Below are 19961 nucleotides of genomic sequence, written 5' to 3' on the forward strand. Positions count from 1 at the left end.
CTGATATCTAGACCCATTCTATTCCATAACTCACGACCAAGGTTGAAGTTCTCATCAAACCCAACTGATGCATCTTTGCACCAAAGTTCACTATGAAGCGCAGGAGGGTAGATAGAATCATTACCTGACAATTCCTGTACTAATAGTTTCCTTTAATTACTTGGATATAGAATAAAAAATACTGTTTAATGCTGTAGATAGAACTTCTTACTTGTCCTGATTCATAAGAATTTGGTCGTCTGCACTTGCTGTTAATACTCAGTTCAACTATCGCGTTTCACCGGCTCCAAGGTAAAGGAAGAGACGCAGCATGGAATACACCTGTTCTTAATCCCCACTGTGTTTTCTGTGTACACAACTTGTTTACCCCCTCAGACAATAATGTATTAATGCGCGGTGTGATTCATTTAATTGTGCTACAGTGAACAGGAGAACTTGGCTCGCAGGGGAACCTCTGAGTCTAGTGCTCAGTCAAAGAGGCCTCAGCTCCAGATAAGACCGATAACATTAAGATGGGTACTGGAGGTCAGCTCTCATGTTTTACTGCAACAAACAACCTTGTACTCCTTTTTGTGTGTGTGTGTGTCTGTAACCTTGCCTGCGGTAATAACTACTTCTTTGACTTGTTAGAGGCAGAAAACGACTACACAACTTTAAGTGTCACAAAGCCAAACATTAGACACACACACACACACACAGACAAACAAAGAGTATTAAACCTACGCACACATTCAGCGCACTAATGTTGGCAAACACTCAGATGTACATGCCTGCATGCTAACATGACTTGTTGCCTGGAGGCTTTTGGCCCATTTCTCCTGTTTATTGCAAACCCAAATCCGAATAGAAAATAACAAAACAGAGATAACAAAACCACAGGCATATTCTCCACACCATTGTGCTCCTTGTGTGAGGTCTCTGGATAAAACAAAATGAGCCAAATAAAAGGATGCAATTATCATAATGCAAAAAATAAATAAACAAACTGAGAGAAAGTGTTACAGTTCCAGCAAGCTGCAGCGTCGTTAAAAAAAAAAGAGAAAAAATAAACACAAAAATCTAATTAGAAAACAAAATTGTGCCTTCAGGCAGTGGTGAGGGTCAGGGGATGTGGGTTTATCAGCATCTACCCTAGATACTTTTTCTTCATATATAATAAATCACCTCTTGTGAGCCTTTCAATCAATTTGCTAAGAAAATCAAGACATTTCTGGAAGCACTCTTTACAAATGAGCTCGGCAGTTGGCCAGAAGCTTGATTCAATATACAATATGGAAACAAAACACGGGGCGGAGAGGATGTGCAGTGAGTCCAGCTGCTTTGAAACGTCTTTTTCCTTGTTTGGCCAACTGAACTATTGCATATTTGCAGTTTGTCCTGTCATCTTAAAAAAAACTGCCTTTTTACAACGGAATACCACCCGAAATAAATCTGTTGCCTTTAGGTCTCCCAGTGCGTTGACTTGTCTCTCATTGCAGTGATGGTACAGGTGCAACCAGTGGTGGAGGAAGTACTGAAGTTTAGTACTTAAGTAAAAGTACAAGTACCCAGGGAAATATATACTTAAGTAAAAGTAAAAGTACTGCATCAACAATCCTACTTAAGTAAAAGTAAAAAGTACTTACTTTTAAATTTACTATAAGTATTAAAAGTAAAAGTACTCACGCAATGGGTTGTCTCTCAATGTCTAGGCTGTGCCATTTTGATAAAGAATGCAGATATAGCTACTGGTAATACTCATGCCTCTACAGATGTCACTACTAGTAATAATTATAAGCAACAACATTTGCTAGTATGGCCTGCCCCTTTAAGGAACGGGCCCAGAGAGTGACGTAGTGCACCTGGTTAACTTGCGCAAGAAGTGTGTGAATACGAGAAGTTAACGAGCACCTAGAGGTGATGACAGTGTTGCTCCGGTGGACAGTCAATAAATAAAGTGGCGGCGTTAAAACTAAAGAAACGTCTCCTCCTCCTTCTTCACGGAGTGGTCCGGACGGCTGCTTACTGGCCACTGTGTGTGACTGTGTGTGTGTGTGCGTGTGTGTGCCTGTGTGCGTGTCACCCAGATGCGTATGTGTGTGTCAGTGTGTGTGTCACCAGATGCGGAGCTGACGAGTGGGCACCCTCCGTCGGCCCAGCGCAACATAGTAGCTGATGGTTAGATAGTGATCAACTACGAACTTTAACAGGAAGAGTGGACATGTTTGTTGGCGTGTGTGTGGCTGCGTGTGCGCGTGTGTGACTGTGTGTGCGTGTGTGGAGCGCTGGCGGAGCCGCTCCGTCACAGCAACATTTTGGCGAAACTGTGTTTCACAAAATGTAACGAGTAACGACACATATTGTAGAAATGTAGCGGAGTAAAAGTATAGATAATAGCTGCAAAATGTAACGGAGTAAAAGTAAAAAGTATGCACTATTATTTTTACTTAAGTAAAGTACAGATACGTAAAAATTTACTTAAGTACAGTAACGAAGTAAAAATACTTCGTTACATTCCACCACTGGGTGCAACCACAGACTCTAAGCATCCGGCCAGGTGCAGTGAAACCCGGTTTTACAGCCCGGGGGGGGGGCTACACATTAAGTTAGACAGAACCTACTCCATTTGATTTAATGGAGCAGACCATCATTGCCACAAAGTTGGGGGACATTTCCTTTTTGTGTGAATACATTCAAGTACGCAAATGCTATAACATCACTGTGAGAAAGATAACTTTTTACAGTTTTGTCAGAGAGGTGTAAGTTCAAAAAGCTGGCAGATTGCTGCAGGGACAAAAGAAAAGAAAACAGAAAATTGCATGCATCATCTGTAGTTTGTTGTGTTGGAATAAAAGCTTTTGTGCTTTCAATGCAGCCGTCAATGCAGGGCTCCACTTTACAAGTGTACTTTTGTCTTTGCAGTGCTCTCAAGTTCAGTTAGCAGGAAGTACTGCATGTGGACAGCTGTCTTTCGACATCCTGTAGTTTTGTGCGAAGCTTTTTAAACGTCAAACACATTGAGACAATACTGGACTTAATTGTCGTAACTCCCTAGTCGAGGGAACAATCGAAACACATACAGAAAATTTGTGGATTTTGAAATGCCAGATAACAAATCAGTGATCAGAGAGTGAGTGAGGTTCAGCATCAGGAGTTAGGAGCCTTAGACATGGATGTGATCCTGGACCAGTCTGCTGATGGAGTGAAATCAATCAGAGGAGACAGTTCACACTCCTCACTTTGCTACTTGCTTTGATACCATATATTGAACCTGGGGATTGATGGGAGGTTTGTTAGGTTTGATATCCAATTGCACTTTGCTCTACAGTAAGATTTAAGATTGTGAGACTGAAAATATATATTTTATTCATAAAATTGCTCTTTGGGGGGGGCCTACATTCTACATGACGTTCGGGAGAGATTTTGATAATTAGAGTTATAATAGAGCAATAGAGTCAAATAAAAGTTACATTGAAAGCAAATGTTGAGAGTTACATGTACTGCTGACTGGAGTTGGTGACTTTAATTAGCTTTTGTGTGAAAATAAATGACATCCCTCGTTCTGCTCTAATATTAAAATATAAAATAGCTTCAGCTTTTTTCCCCCAAAGTTTTGTGTGTGGGTGTCTTGAAGTTGCCAGTTTGAATGTGTGTGTTTCTCTGAGTGTGTCCAAGGATGTTAGCTTTAGCTCCAGGGCTCAGGCCATATTCTGTCATCTAGTTTTAATGTTTAATAACACAAGTGGCTGCACGCAGTTCTGCATACTAATGACTCGGACACACACACACACACACAAACCACACACACAAAAAGATCTATTATGGGGCCTCCTTGAGCTAACATTTAAAAAATGCTGGGCCAAACAATGGTCATTATAGAGAAGAATGACATTCTCCAAAGACGCACATACACACATGGTGTATTATTCCCATGGTCCAGTGAGAATACATAGGCTATAATGGTCAGATGACAGACAGTGATTAATTGTTACATCAGCACTGTGTGTGCTCACGCATGTGCATGTGTGTTAAGGTCAGTACATGGTCTTTTAATTGAATTCTTGTATTTCTGTCTTGAAGGATAATGGAGAGAGCGACAGAGCAGAGAGAAACACATTGTTGCTACTCTCTCTGTGTCGGGGCCTTTATGTCAGTGTTCCTTCGCTCGATCCGCCTCCAGGCTGGAGATTCAAAGAGTTTAGTTCAGTTTTCTACATGTAATTTCAAAACATGAGCATCCATCAACTTTGTATGTGAGCAACTAACCAATTTGCTACGTAAAATGTTGCTGTGGAAGTTAAAAGGTTTTACTAGGATGCAGTTAAAGCAGTTTCATCCAGTGGAATGTCAGAGTAGGGTGTTATTGGGGCAGATATCTACACATGCAAATCTTGTCCTGAAAAGCAAGACTGTGAGTGAAAATAAACTCAAATGTGTTCAGCACTTGGTGGAGAAATGAAGTGCACCCTGACTGAGGTGAAAACAGTCCTAGCCATCTTTGCAAACTAAAGAAAACTGGGTCGGAGACATTACCTGCCCAATTCTTTACAAAAAGTCCTGTTTGAATCCTTCAGATGGGCTTACTCCCCCAAGGTGTGCATGACTCTCCAGGTCGACTGAGCACAGACGATTTTAGTAAAAGGTTTTGGCACACGGACTGGAAGAAGTCCTTCCATGAATAACAGGCTTCATTCGAAATCCTTGTCTCCCTCAGTGTATTGCATCCTCAAAAACCAACAAGGCGTTTGACAGAGTCAAGTCAGCACGTCTGTATAGGTTGGAACATTTGGAGTAGAGGCCATTGTTTATAGCAGGAATTAAAAAGAATAATATACATCCCTCAATGCAACGATTAATACCAACAACGGTTTTATTTCAAGTTTGGCTCCAGGCTGTGGAATCTGTCAAGTTCTGTCACAACCAATCCTCTTCCAACGAGCTACCAGACCGCTGGCAGTTGCTCTTTGTAACACCGCGGATATTCTCGGCTTTTGAGAGGCGTACGGGGAACAAAGTGTCTTTATATGCAGACGACCTTTTGCTCTACGTCCTCGCAGGCATCAATCTCTCTGCTTAAGTAGTTTGGATCCCCATCAGGACACATAGTTAAGCCTGCACAAACTGTTCCAAATAAGAAGACATTTGACCGTGGCTCTAATATCTAACCATTTAATAGTTTTCACAATATCCCACAGTCAAACACAAGCTGAACAAGCGTACTAAACAGATTTTACATCACCTGTCTCCTCCTTTTTAAGGCACAGGGCCCAGCTCTGCCACAAGTCACACACATATTGTGATTATAGTGTTTTCTTCAGGCTGTCAAGGGCAGCATTTTCATATTAAGCAATGAGCATTCCATAAAGCAGGGTCACAGACAGCTAAATATCTGTATCCGCACTAAATATGTGCCCTAAAGGAAGTTGACATAGTTGTCAATTAATTCAAAATTATGCATGTTGTGTATTTGTTTACGGAGATATAAAGAAACTGAAAAATATCACAGAGAAATGGGGATTTAACTCTAACAGTGACTTTCTGGCTGAGTAGGTGTGATTGATGTTTGATACAAATTCTCATCATGCACATTTCTAGAAATGTATAGTTTAACCTTTCCTGCTGATCTTTTGTTAAACGAGTAAACCAAATACAGACTGAATATGTATAAAGTATTACATATATAGTCGTTAGCTAAATATCATGATTGTATCTATTGGGAGACAAGTGGATGATCCGTGCTCTGCTCCTGAAAGAAGTGAGGACACAGTCTCTTACGTTTTGTTGAAAACTGGGGGTTGAGACAAAGAGGTGCATGAAAACCGTAGCCCGCTCACAGTGTGAATAAGTCATTGTTACCGTGTCTCACTGTTTGTGTTATGTGCCACACTAAAGAGTGTCGTCCCACGTCAGTGTGGAGTACTGACGGGTGCGGTGTTCAAAATAAATAACTTACAACAGTAGAGCTTCCTGTTTGGTTTTCTCCATATAATGAGAGAAGCATGTCTCCTCCTGCCCACACGGTTCACTACTAAACTCCAGAGGGATTGTGGGTGGTGAGGAGTCTCCAGCAAGGTGGTGTTGTCTCAACAAATTCCACATTCTCTACCTATAAAAAGTGTGTTTGCAGGAAACGAAGAGCGTTTTTTTAAAACCTGCGACAGGTACAGTTTTTTCCAAGTCTCAAGGGCCATGGGAGTTCAAAGACTAATTCTCACATCACATCAAGGGAGGAGGAGAAGCATTTCAGGAACAAAGACAGTGATATCCACAAAGGCACCGTGTTTTTCAGAAAGTCCATTCCATGAATCCTTGGTTGGAGGAAGCTAACTCAAAGGGAAACATTGCAGAGCAGATCAGCGGATGCCATTTCACAGCTAGAAACAGCAGCAAGGAATACACAGAGGAAAGTGTTTGTATGAACAACTCTCAGAATAAATCTGGTGTTCTTGTCCCAATAGTTTGAGAGGAAAGTATCTCACAGCTTCGAGTTCTCTAAATAAACTCAACCAATGCTGAGGTCAGTTTAATGAGCAGAACATTGACAATTACTTTACCTTGTCCCCTTAATCCTTGTTTTGTATTCTTTGTTCCTTCGACAGACAATTTTCCCTGTTTCCCCGTCTCCCCTCCAGTCCTCCCAGTCAGCCCTACCTTCCTCTCACCTTCCCTTTCTCAGGTTTTACTCCTCGTCTCCCTCCCTTTAATCGGTATGTATTGCCAGCCAGTGTCTCCATTACCTCCTCCAGGGGCAGTGGGCCAGCTCTGTGGCTGATCATAGTGATCCCTCCCTGAGGAACAGTCTGCCTGTCACCTGGGTGACTGCCCTGGAGGAACTGTGTGTTCCTGGGTGTGTGTGTGTGTGTGTGTGTGTGTGTGTGTGTGTGTGTGTGTGTGTGTGTGTGTGTGTGTGTGTGTGTGTGTGTGTGCATGTGCATGTGCGTTAGCGTGTGTGCGTGTGTGTCAAGGAGCTAATGGGCAGCTTGAAGGGATTACCAGCTTAGCTACTGGGATTACTGGGACTTCTCTCACTCTTTCTCTATAACACACACACACACACACACACACACACTAAACTGTCAATATAATCAGACAGGAGATTCATCCAAGGTATATTGGCTGACTTGTTACACTGCCCTGACTTCTCATTAGCCGGCTATCACAAACGAGCAAGGTTAAGTAGATACAGCCAGGAACAAGGCTACGTGGGTGTCACCGGTGTACGCACAACTCAACACACGTGAGATCAAAGTGCCTTTATTTAGAGTCCTTTTCAAATTCAGTAGGAACAAAAGGTTACGAGTCAGGATAACGTGGACTTAATCACTTATCAATAAAACCGTGATACAAAGCCTTTGATGCTGTAGCAGTGGCCAAAAGGCTTTGTTGTTGCTGCTTTAATTACAAAAGCACAGAAAACACAGGATACATAATGACCGTGAACTTGTACCTCACACAGACACACACACGCACACACAGTTACCTTCTTTATTGCCACATAATGGCCCGAATGACGAGCTAAAGGTTTCACGACGAGTGCCAAATGCAAGCGTGTGTGTGTGTGTGTCTCGCTCATATTATGAAAAGCCAACTATGAATATTAATGAACTGTAGGTTCTTTGTCCTTCTAAAGAGGTCACACTGCCTACAACTAGCTAATTAGTATGGCGTCAGCAGTCATACAAATTATCGGTTATTTGTTAGAATTTTTTTGAAACATTTTTATATCCTCATGAGTAAAGAACGGAAAGGAGAAAAGGTGAAACTTTTACTTATATTACAGTGATTGCACACCACTTACATTACAGTTACAAAGAATACGTCAATCAATCCATCAAGACGTAATGATTATGAGTTTATTCGAAACCTTGGGGACATTCATTTGTCGAAAAAATGAATACTCAAACTCAAAACATGACAACCTTCCTGTCTATGTGCTTGACTGTGTGGAACAAACAGAATACTTCAGAATGTCTTTAAAAGAAAAGTCACAAGTTGAAACGTTAGGGAACAAAGAAAGTTTACCAGATTCACACACGATCAAACGGCCTAAATCAAAAGCAGTTTTCCCTCCAGAAACACATCTGACGGCTTCAGATATTAAATTGGTTCAGCGCAGATGGCCTGGTCAAGTAATATATGCATCATAAAACAATTATGCCAGCGGTGCGCTTATTATTCAGAGAACAATACTGTTTCAAACTTTGAAAACAATCCGAGACCCAGCTGGAATAGCTCAGGCTCACGTGAAGCCTTGTCGGTGTGTTTGAAGATCTCTTCCCCATTGAGTCTAATTTACAAGGCTTTGGTATCATTGGAGGAGACTTTAATTACACTTATAACCCAGCTATGCATCTCGCTACAGGCTTGAATACCTATAAGGCAAAAACTGGAAAGTTATGAAAGCATATGGTGCATATAGATTTGGTAAAAATATGGAGAGAAACAAGAATGTCGGCAAATCAGCTTCCTCTCTTCACTTGAGTACGATTAGTATAACTTATAAATCGTGGACACATAGTACGTATTCCCTCGTCCTAATGGGCAGGTTATTTCATGTGGTGTTATACAGCATTTCACTCACATGACTGGACGGACCACTCCAGGAGAAAATTAAAGGGGGGGTTGAATCAATTAATGCCAGTCACAGGTGTATTAGCTGCAAGCAGACATAATCTCTACAGGCTATTGTTGGCACAATACGCCACAAAGAACAGGAGCTTCGAAAAGACTCGAGAGAGATATATCACCGGGGGATTTGACTCCTGAATATTGTACAGCACAATGTAATGATTATAATTATAATCTGCACCAGGCTGAGCTGAAAAGAACGGAGCTGGTTATCAGCGCTGAATTAATGACATTTATGGGAAGAATTGAGAGAGAAACAGATGGGGTGGTGGTGGTGGTGGCGGGGGGGGAGCGAAGAGGGGCGGTGAATTAATATTGAGAAAGGAGAGACGCACGGAGGGGATGAGAGACAGACATTAAGAAACAGAGAGATGAGAGAGTGAAGTACATCCGTTCGGAGAAAGGCCGAAAAGACGGAGACAGATTGTGTGAAAGAGGAACGATACCAGTGACTGTGTTTCACCGCAGGAGTGATAACGAACTGAGCGCGTGAATCCCGATAAACGGACAGTGATGGAGAGAGAGTGGAAAATGAGAAATGATGTTGTTTGAAGCAAACGAGTAACGACGGATGAGCTAAATCCGTCAGGAAATAATAGTTATTTATTATTTTATTATTTATAAAGAAGCCTTCTTTTTTCTCACGTCCCTCTGATTGTGTGTCTGTGTACCGAGACGTGAAATGCAAATAAACAATCTCCACATAAGTTGAATAAAAACAAGTTGTGGCCTTGGATGACATAACACGTCTATAGAGGCAAAACAGTAATATCATGTGTCACAGCTCTGCATTCACAATAAACACTACTTTTCAAAAATAGCTCCACAGCTTCAAATGAAAGCGTCCCTGACTGAAGCAGTAACACACACAGACACACACAGAGAGAAGCTCCCCCCCGTGCATTGTGCAAGGCTTGTCAATTATGCACAAATGAAGGCAGGTCGGCACAGTATCTTTGCTTCTTCGAGTTTTCTTGCAAACGGCCATTTGCACCAAATTGGGCACCTGATGGACCCCTGCTGTGCCAAAATGTTGTTTACTGTATTAAAAAGTCAGTGCAGTGAGAAAGTTGCTTTTTAAAAGCCCATATACTTGTGTGACAGTGTCGATGTTGTTCGTGTTCCTCCTCACAATTTGTTTTGGAAGGATATCTAACAAGGGATTTACATTATTTATTGTGTACATGCTGTATGCGCACAAGCACTTTAACCCTTTTTTATTGCAAACCAGCGGCTACAACTCCCTGAGTGCTTGAGGTCATGTGCGGTGCAAATAGCAATCATTTATTCATGTTTCAGCCACAGCTTGATTAAAGACAGTGATTTTATGCAGTGGGAAAATATAAAGTAATTCTGATTAAGATGAAAGCAGGAAACTGCAGGTCTGAGCCTCGTGCACGGGAGCATGACGGGAGGAGCTTTGCAAAAAAAAGGCACAAAAAAGGGGGAAAAAAGAAAGTTCTTTCTCTCTTCCTTCCTGTCTTTTTAACCTGAGCGCAGCTATTTGGATCTTCCAGCGCACACACATACAGACATACCTCTTACCCCCTACAGGGCAGAACTGATGCAGGAAGAGATGAAATACCACTACCTCAGGGGTAAACACACCTCGGTTCACACTCACACAAACTGCTCACTCTCTCTCTTATACACACACACACACACACACACACATCTACATATACACCTCTTGGCTTCTTCCCGAAAGAGCGCGCCCGACATCAAAGCCCATATTTACTTATTTTCACACCAATCACACACTGTCGCCCTTTGTGTTTCTGCCCGTTTCCCCTCTGTGCCGGTGTGCAGTGGGCTCATGTGTCTCTGTATGTGTATGTATGCATGTGTGTGTGTGCAGGAGGCTTTAAATAAAATAATAAATAAGCCAGGTGTAAAATTGGAGGGTTGCAGATATAAACTAGGGCAAATCCAGAACAAGTCCCAAGGAGTGAACTGGCCGATGTGTGGCAATTTTACAGATCCTGCTTTTTGTCCATGTGACCCGCTTCCACTGAAACAACCGACCAGAACTTAGGGCACAAAAATAAGCACATGAACATATATTAGATCTGTCCTCTATCCTGAAGGTCGGCGGTTTGGCTCCAGTCTTCTGCGTGCCGAAGTGCCTTGGGCAAGAAACTGAACCCCTTCTCGTAGAGAAAGGGCTGCACGTAGATGCACTTTATGAATGTGTTTGTGAATGCCCGAAAAAAAAGTAGGTGGTCATTAAGACTAGAAAAGTGCTTTATGAATGTAAGAGTCACAGGTAAAGGACAAATTATGAAGTATTTTCCCATGTTTGAATCCAAACATCACTGAGATCTAAGGATGTGAATGTTTAACTTGACAGTTCTGTGATCAGATGGTCAAAGCACATTGAAAAACCAAGACTCGGGATTCAAGCTGCAACTTGTTTCACAAAACACGTTTTTTATTCACCTGCCAAACGCCGTAATTACAGCTAAGAACAACATTTATCTGAGAAAGGTCTGGCAAGGAAAAAGTTTGAAATGGATTAGACTTGTGCATATACTCACACTGATACAAACTGCTATGAACTCACACAGCCTTAAAAGACCCAATATACCTGCAGCCTTGTATCACTGAGCAGCGTTCGCAAATCACCGTCTGCAAATGCTGCTCATGCTCCTCTAAACAGACTCTTAACCTAAAAAAAGAAAACCTCAGACGACACCTCTCCTCTGGGCATTACAATGCCTACATTCTATAAATAATTAGAATTACGTACATTGTTTGGTTCCACATTTTACGGAACACTCCTATTCTAAGGCTGGCAAGGGAAAGTTTGCTGTAAAGCTGCTATATCGGTTCCCTGAGCATCTTTCCTTTCTTCCGGGGCTTCCTCTGTTTGCGCGTACATTTTTACCCTCCTCATCCTTTTCCTCTGGTAAACTATCCACTTCTCTCCTCATCTGCTATTTTCCCTCCGTCTCCTCTATTTTGGGGTTTTGGCAAACTCATCTGAAGTCGCAGCGACAGAGGCAACAATTAAAAAAACAGCTTAGTGTGATTATGTTTACCAGTGTCCGAAAAGGTCAGGGCAGTCACATTAGCCGGATTTGGCAACACTATAACAAAAAAGGTGGTTTCCTGTAATCCAGAGCATTTTCTTGGTTAAAAACTAATAAGATCCGAAGCAGGGAAGAAGAAACGGTGACTTGTGGCTCTGACGGATTCATTTAGGGAACATGACAGTGGGACACGAAGCATGAAGGCATGTCACACCAAATGTGTGGGAGTGAGCCCTGAGAGACTAAACTGACCAGACTACTCAATACCCCTGATCCACCAGTGTTGCCATAATATGATGTGTTTATTTTGGCTAGTTAGGTTCTCAAGGTTGTCCAAAAATTAGCAGTAATGAGGATAATGACACAATACACAATGACAGGGATGATTCAGCATCCACAGAGCGACAGCATCTCTATCCCACACTCAATCAACAGTGTCCCACAGGGCTGTTCAACCTAATCACTGCCATCATTAAAGAACAACTAGTGACAGTCTAATGGTGGGCTTGCACAGCTCAGACTGCAGGGTAAAGCAACAGGGGTGGGGGGGGGGGGACGCACTGGCCCATCTGCCCTCTTACCTTCCCCTACAGTCTTGCCTCCCTCCCCTGTAACCTCTGTCACTCACCGACTGACCTGCCTGAAGATGGATGTCCCTGTCCCAGCTCCTCCAGCTGCCCCCGGGAAGCCCAGATAACTCTCCCATCACAGAGCCGCGTCCATGACACCTGACAAAATGAGGTGCCTGCTCTGTCGATTTTTATCCCAAACCTAACCTGCTCTCGGGAGCGGCTGTGGATAAGGAGATAGAGCGGATCGTCCACTAACCAGGAGGCAAGCGGTTCGATTCCCGTTTCCCTTATTCCACGAGCTAAAGTGTCCCAAAATCTGCAGCTTCACCACGGGACACTGACCAATGGGGTGATGTCTAAGTCAGGGACATCTGTGTTTCTAAGACTGGCCTCGATGTTGTGGTCCAGCCAAAGAAGCTTCTAAAATCCCCACAACATAAATAATGTACAACAAGTTGAAGCGCACCCTCGGGCTGTTAGATGGACATATGACTCTTCAGAGGAAATAACAAACCCCAAGCAACAAAGGGTTCATGATTTACATCATTAAATTAAGAGAATTGTTTCGTAAGGATCATAAGGATGATCGAATAAGTATTGATGTTTTAAAGGAGAGAGTGTTTAATATGTATTTTTACATGAGCCTCTGAGAGTCTGCATTTCACTGATGCCCCAAACAAAACTCTTTCAAGTCCCGATGTTTTTCATCCCCGTGGTATACACAACAAATACAATCCATAGATGTAACCACATTTCAGACAATAAGAGTCCGAGATTATCTGCATCAAATCCAGCCAGAGTGTCGACATGCAGCCACACAAACCTGGTTTACTTTGGTAAATGTTATAAGAGCGGATTCTTCCGTGCACAAAACAAACACAGCCCCTCGATGGAGCAGACAGATTGACAGATTGCATTGATCAAATATTCATCTGTGACCTCACACAACTCCAGTCGCTGCTTTGCGAGTCTGACTTTGCAGTTTCACTCGGTAAAACAAGTTTAAATCTCAGGTATGCGAGTGAAAAAAAACCAAAACAACGGCTACGGTGGAAACTAAAGTCTACACAACAAAGGTTTGAATGGATGGACAGAGCAAACAAATAGTTTATGAAATGGATGAAATTGGATAATTTCGAAAAATATCAAAAGAGAGTGAGGACATATACAGAATAATGATTACTCTGGAATATATGACACCTATTAGAGCCTCTATGTCTCCATTGTAAGATTGTGGGGATCCAGTATCAATTAGCTTCACACTAACCTTATCACTTTGTTAAATCTCACATAAATGAATCAGTTTTTTGTGTTATTGATTTTGTTTCTGGAAGCTGCTTCCTGATGAAATGTGGGTTAGAGTAAACACTTTCCGCCTCGAAGCAGCCTCCCCGCGGTTATACATTTTTAAATATGACCACATTTTCCGGTTCTGGGTGGGAAGCTTATTATTTACAAAGTAGTGAAAAAGTAACGTTTAAGTAAGTCGTTGAATTGCTCTCAATTATTCTTCCAAGACACTTCCTTGATTCCTTTGGACTGATTTATCATTCTCCGAAAACACCGTGATGATTTCCTGCCTGTGTGAGTTTCTCTCAAAAATTATCTTTTAATCAAATTAAACATTTCTTTTATTTTCCCCGGATGACAAATACAAAGCTTCTGTTCAGGTTTTTGAACGCAAGAAGCATAGAAATCAAATCTGGTCGTTTCCTATTTTGATCCTAACAGACTGAGGAAATCTTGCACTGTGTCTTACATCACTTAGTATTTGCATTTCATCCATCTGTCCATTCATGACCGAAAACTCTCTAGTGCTCGCTCGGCGCTCACACGTTATTAATTCTCTGACAGCCGTTAAACTCTCTAAAGTCGACTCACGTCTTCGAGGCCGACGAGTTATGTGCCGCTACCTTTGCCGGCTGCCGCGTTTACGGTGACAAAACATCAGAGGGTGACAGAACGCCAGTCATTTCTAATGGCAGCTGGTGACACGGGAGGACACAGGCTCCGGCTCCGCACAGCGACAGGGAGAAAACACCTGAGGCAACAAGGGAATGCTGATTTCTAACAAACCCGTCAAACTGCACCTCGTCTGCCGGCCTCACAGAAATGATTAAAATGTCGTTCTTATTAAATTGAATAGAAGGAAAATGCATGATTGTCCAAACACACCACTCGTTCATGGCGTATTTATTTAAGGTTATTCCGGGGTTCATTGAGGCTGTTGAAATGAATTTCCTTGACGTTTCTAAGTGAAGCTTTGCTGAGAATTTGTTAAATAATCAGAAATGACTGAACTGAACTGGCATTTCAAATAAATGAAAAACAAACATAGGTTCAGACCACACCACGCTGTAGAGCCAACCGCATAATGTGACAAGTGTTCAATGACGACAATTAATACATTTCATTTCAAAATGTCATACTGTCGGTTTCCAGCACACCTCAGGAGGCTCACATATAATTCATAATGATAATAAGCCATCGTCTTTTCTTTTTTTTAAACTCTGCCTCTCTCTGGCAACCGATTCCTTCTTCATCTCTCTTTAGTGCCTCTGTCTATACATTTAGTTTATGTGCACACTAGGATCACAGTTATGTTTGTGTTTATCGGATTACTCTGGTGCCCTGGTGGCCATAAAACTAAAAAGGGTTTAACCTCATACTGACATAATCTGGAGGGAATATAAAAACATATCACCTGATGATAAACATGTATGAAAACACATCACCAGCAGGCTACCGTTGAGAAATTCTGAGGAAACACTATTGACTGGTACAAAATACGGAACCTGAGAAGAATAATTATCCTGTCTCCAATCCTAAAGGTTAACACTGGCAGTAATGGTTGACAATAGACTTAAATATTATCTCAGATAATCTTCAAATGCCAACGTAATTTTCAATGACACTCGGAAATATCAATGTAAATACTGTAACCTTTAGATACTGTACCATGTTAATTATTGTTTTAATGTTGTTAAACATTAATTCTCAATTTGAAGTGACGACAGGCAGCTTCAGCTTGAATGTCGATGATCAGAATAATAATTAGACAAATCTGTCATCACTGTTAAAGTTTCACACATCTTTGAGCCATTGAGATCTGCTCCCTCCCCCCCGAGGGGGAGAAATGACAGCCTGCTTTAGGAAGAGGTGCGTGTTCAAGTGACAACAGTTTCAACAACCCTCAGCGTGTGTGTGTGTGTGTGTGTGTATGTGAGTGTGAGAGCGAGATCCTTGTTAATCACCCTCCCTAATAATTACATTCTGCTGTTAATGGATCTGACCTTTTAATCACCATTTGGCCTCGTGTCCGTGCACATGTGTTTGTGAGAAAGTGAGAGGAGGGAGGAGAAAGAGAGAACGAGACAGCAGAGGTAATTTGGCTTAACTAGCGAGGCGATTGCGAGCACGCCGGCCATAAATCTCCGTCACGCACGGACACATGCAGGCACGTGAACTTATCCGCTCGTATGGCAAATAATTTCCTGTTATCTCAGATGAGCAGGAAATCCTAATCAACCAGTAATAGCACAGAGGGCATCTTTCTTTCCCTCTCCTTCTATCTGTTTGTTCTCTCTCTCTCTTTCACCTCCCGGGAATCACAACAGAAATCACAGCAAAAAGTGGCAAAATCTCACATCAACCCTCCGCTTTTCCCCTCTGTTCTTCTGCTCCCTTGTTTAATTAACTCAGTATGGCAGTTTGAACACTAAAAGCCACCGGATTGTCTGAGAAAGGTTGATTATTGCAGCTGGCTGATAAGACATTATGCCCATTGAACCAAAAGGAACATGGTTCGTTCCCCACGGGCACAGAGCTGCTTTTCAGCAACCGACCAAAGTATATAGAGGAGTCATTTCATCTCTCCGTGACCCAAATCCTTTTTTTCCTCGATTGAACCGAACCAGCTTTCCTTGTGTAGCCTCGTGTCTGTGGCAGTCGCCTCACAGATGAATGAGAAATCCTTGCCTGACCTTCCTCGGAGCCCCACTGACAGTTGCAGCTCCTGCCTCTTATTGACAACTCCAGACAAAAGATTCTCCCGGGGTGACAGTGAACGGTCAGGCTGTAATTAGGTGAAAGAGAGCCAATTTGTATTCCCTCTTTCTGTTGTCTCCTGCTAGTTGTGCTAAGCACCATTTCCCACAGAACTCAGTCAATCTGTGGCGGTAATGGGGCTGCACGTGCACAGACATCGGCCTCATGCCTAACAGTACACAGACTAAAGAGGGGAAGTCAAGTTGTCTTGCGAGAGAGAGAGAGAGAGAGAGAGAGAGAGAGAGAGAGAGAGAGAGAGAGAGAGAGAGAGAGAGAGAGAGAGAGAGAGAGAGAGAGAGACTGAATTGCATGTTACCTGCATTTACACAAACAAATGCTGTTAAAACTGAGATGTCCGACTGTCTGCGTGGACAGTAAAAACTTAAGGGTTTGAAAAACTAATTTGGTTCATTCCAAAACTGTTGCAGAATTAATTAGAATAGGACGAGCCGCCCCGGTCTTGATCAAACATTGTTAAGTGTTCCTGAACTACCACGGAAAACTGGCCATGATGAATAAAACCCATTTGGATCATCTCACTTCATCAAAGCCACTGGCTAATTAAATATCAGTGAGCGCAGTATGTTAAAACATCACCAAACCAGATGATTTTCCCTCTGAAGGAAAATAAAGTACAGTTGTACAATGTGTTAGCTTTGGCATGTGCCCTGCAAATAAACCTCTTTCAGGCACATTGTGCTGATCTTTGCATCCTTTGCGGTGTAGCTTATTCATCTGTCTTTTCCAGACACCGAGCTTTTCTCAACCGACATTGCCCAGACTGATGTGTAATAGAACGTGCTGCTGCCTTGGAGGAGAGGGCGCGAGAGGACGACATTCATGAATCCAAGAAACGAAGTTGCTTCCACAGAAAGAGATGAGAAGGACAGAGAAGCCTCGTTCAAGGATGGAGTGCAGCAGCTAATCTGTAAACCGTTGTGCTGAGTCATTTTGTGACTGGATGCAGTTTTGCCCATTTGGTGGAGCTTTCAAATGTACTGACAGAACAAATAAAGTGGATTTAAGTCAGTAGAATTAATTGTTATCACAGACTTTTATGGGAAAAATACATCTAAGTCTAATTATTCTTTGTGAATAAACTTCCCTCAACTAAAGGCCATTTAGATTGTGAGTATTAGGGAAGTGATGAGGACTTTGTGCGCAACAACATCTGCAAAAACTTCACTAACAACCAAATCTCTATCTGTGTTTTTTTCCAATGCGAAAAATATAAACTCTGCAATATCATAATAAAGTAATTGCAGAGTTTAAAGAATCCAGAGAATGTGAACACAGTAATTGACAGATGCTATCGATTGCCAGATAAAATCATGAGGCAAAGAGAGCTTAATGGCTTTTCCTGAAATGATTTATTTTTCCTGTGTATTGTGTTTCTAAAGAGAGGCACTCAATAAAATAGTTCAATAACTAAGAGGAAACTGCAGTGGCACTGATTAATCCTTGGCAATTTGTGTATTACAGCCGGACAGCACCCTGTTGCTATGCAAGGTAATTTGTCGCTCATGAGCATCCAGCCCAGCACGTAGAACATCTTTAGAGCAATAACATTGGTATTAAAGAGAAGTCTCTACAAATGGAGGATTTATTAAATTTTGCACTTACAAGCACGTACACCTGGTTTCTGTTGTTTGCCTGAATTCACGATCCCAGGTGTTTGAACATGATGACATATTGTGTAGCTTATTACAGCTCATCAGCGTTTGGCAAAGACACAGACGAGCATCTCATCTTCAGCTTGAAAGTAGTGAAACCTGGCTGCAGATGAATAGTGACCTAATAATACACAAAGGGCTGTGAGCCACATCAGGTGTTTGTGACGTGCTACGTTTACAAGGAGATTAGAGCAAATAATATTCCCGTGAAAATATGATTCTAATTTGTCTTTACGGCCTCAATTTGGATGATTTTGGTGATGTTTGTTTATAAGAAATTAAAAAGAGTAAAGATCACGGGTCCTACCTGGTCCTGAAGTTAGCAGGGTGGGGATGTCCATCGTACAAGGACAGGAAATCATATTCTTCCTCTATGGCGAACGACAAGAAGATGAGCTGGATTCTACTTCCTTCCTCCCCGACGATGACCCAGGTGCAGTTTGCCCCGTTGGGATAGCCGTAGGGAAAACCTGGCGACTCTATACTGCCGTTTCTGCCTTTCAGCGTACCGCCACATGTGTAGATAAAACCTGGAGGAGAGAAAAGACAGAACATTTAAATTTATCTCATCATAGTTCCATGGATTGTTTGACGGGGGGGGGAAAAATGGCATTTCAAAAAACACAAGAAACGACGGCACAAGATAGAATATTAACGTCACACAATAGTAAGCATGTGTTCTGTGTGAGACTAAGTAGTTACTGTCCCTTCGCATAAAGAAACACACACAAAAGCACACAAACACACACACTCATTCTGGACTCAACAGCATATAGTACTATTTTTCTCCCAACTTTTTTTGGATTAGTTTAATTAATAGTGTGAACCTGCGGCCCCAGTCCAATATGAGTGTTCCACTATGCATCAGCTCCTTCCAGAGGTGTCAGTGGCTGAAAGAGTATTTTACTTAAGTATATTATTGCTTTACATCACTGTACGAATAAACCACACGTCAGCACAAGAGACACTAAGTAGGTCAGCTGTGCTCATTCATCCTTTCATCCATTCACTCCAGTTGTGTGTGCAGTTTCTAACTCTGTGTTTTACCCACAAACACCTGCTTATTCCCTGGTTTATATATATATATATATATATATATATAGTTCCCCCCCCCACCCTCTGTTTCAGTTTGCTCTGCACCACACTGTCTCCTGCGCTCTGTCCTCTACCTGCTCCTCTTGATCCTGATGGTGTTTTTGGGCCCTCGCCGGAGTTTGTTTGGATTTCGCCCCCCCCCGTCTGACCCTTTGTACTGTTGTTTGCCTGCTTGGCTTTCTGTATCCTTGTTTTTATCTAAGTAAAGACTTTACTCTGACATCTGCCTCCTGAGTCACGCTCCTGGGTCCCTTCTTCCGAGAGCCCTGACAGCTTTGGTCGGATATCTCCCGCTTCTTTTGATGCTGATGTACATGATATACATCTAATGTACCCGGTTGAATTACGTATTTGTCAGGAAGCCTCACAGCTTCACATTGCTGGAGTTTATATTGCCGCTATAGGAACATAATCCCCCCCACATGGAGGGCACAGGTCTGCCTCACCAGGAGCTGGTATTCACATTCAGGGTGAGGCCCATCTTGAACCCTTGTCCTCCGACTGACTGGATACTCGGTTACCGCTGAGCTACCACGCCGCCTGGCTTAACAGGTTAAATCAATACAAGACCAGCATTCTCCTGGATTTTCACCTCTGCGCCGCAACAAGATCAAGAGCTCGATAGTTATTTTCTCTGCAAATCACTTAACAACATGTGAGAATACACAACAAACACATTTGTCGGCCCAGCTTCAACAAAGCCTTTTGAAAATGACTCACCAATGTAGAACTGAGGGACATAAACATTGTTTTCTCCCTCGTAAGTGGATATACATCTACAGTAATTGTGTCTGTTCGGATGAGAAAACGACAGAGAGGATAGAAATGAAAAATTTTGCCGGCACTATGCACCATCATAAGAGAGTTACTGGATTCTGTTGGGGGGTAGAGAACATACTAATTGGCCTTAATGGGCTGATATAGGCTTTTAATCA

General features: G+C 42.3%; 1 protein-coding gene across 1 annotated transcript in view; it reads right to left on the reverse strand.

Annotated features, from left to right (window-relative positions):
* LOC133026467 (CUB and sushi domain-containing protein 3-like) overlaps nt 1–19961 on the reverse strand; it is a 313843-nt gene that overhangs the window by 225523 nt on the left and 68359 nt on the right. The window contains exon 2 of the mRNA XM_061093362.1: nt 18239–18461. Within this exon, the coding sequence (XP_060949345.1) occupies nt 18239–18461 (223 nt within the window). The remainder of the gene's footprint in view (nt 1–18238; nt 18462–19961) is intronic.

The sequence above is a fragment of the Limanda limanda genome, chromosome 19 (assembly GCF_963576545.1).
Source record: "Limanda limanda chromosome 19, fLimLim1.1, whole genome shotgun sequence".
NCBI classification, from domain to species: domain Eukaryota; kingdom Metazoa; phylum Chordata; class Actinopteri; order Pleuronectiformes; family Pleuronectidae; genus Limanda; species Limanda limanda.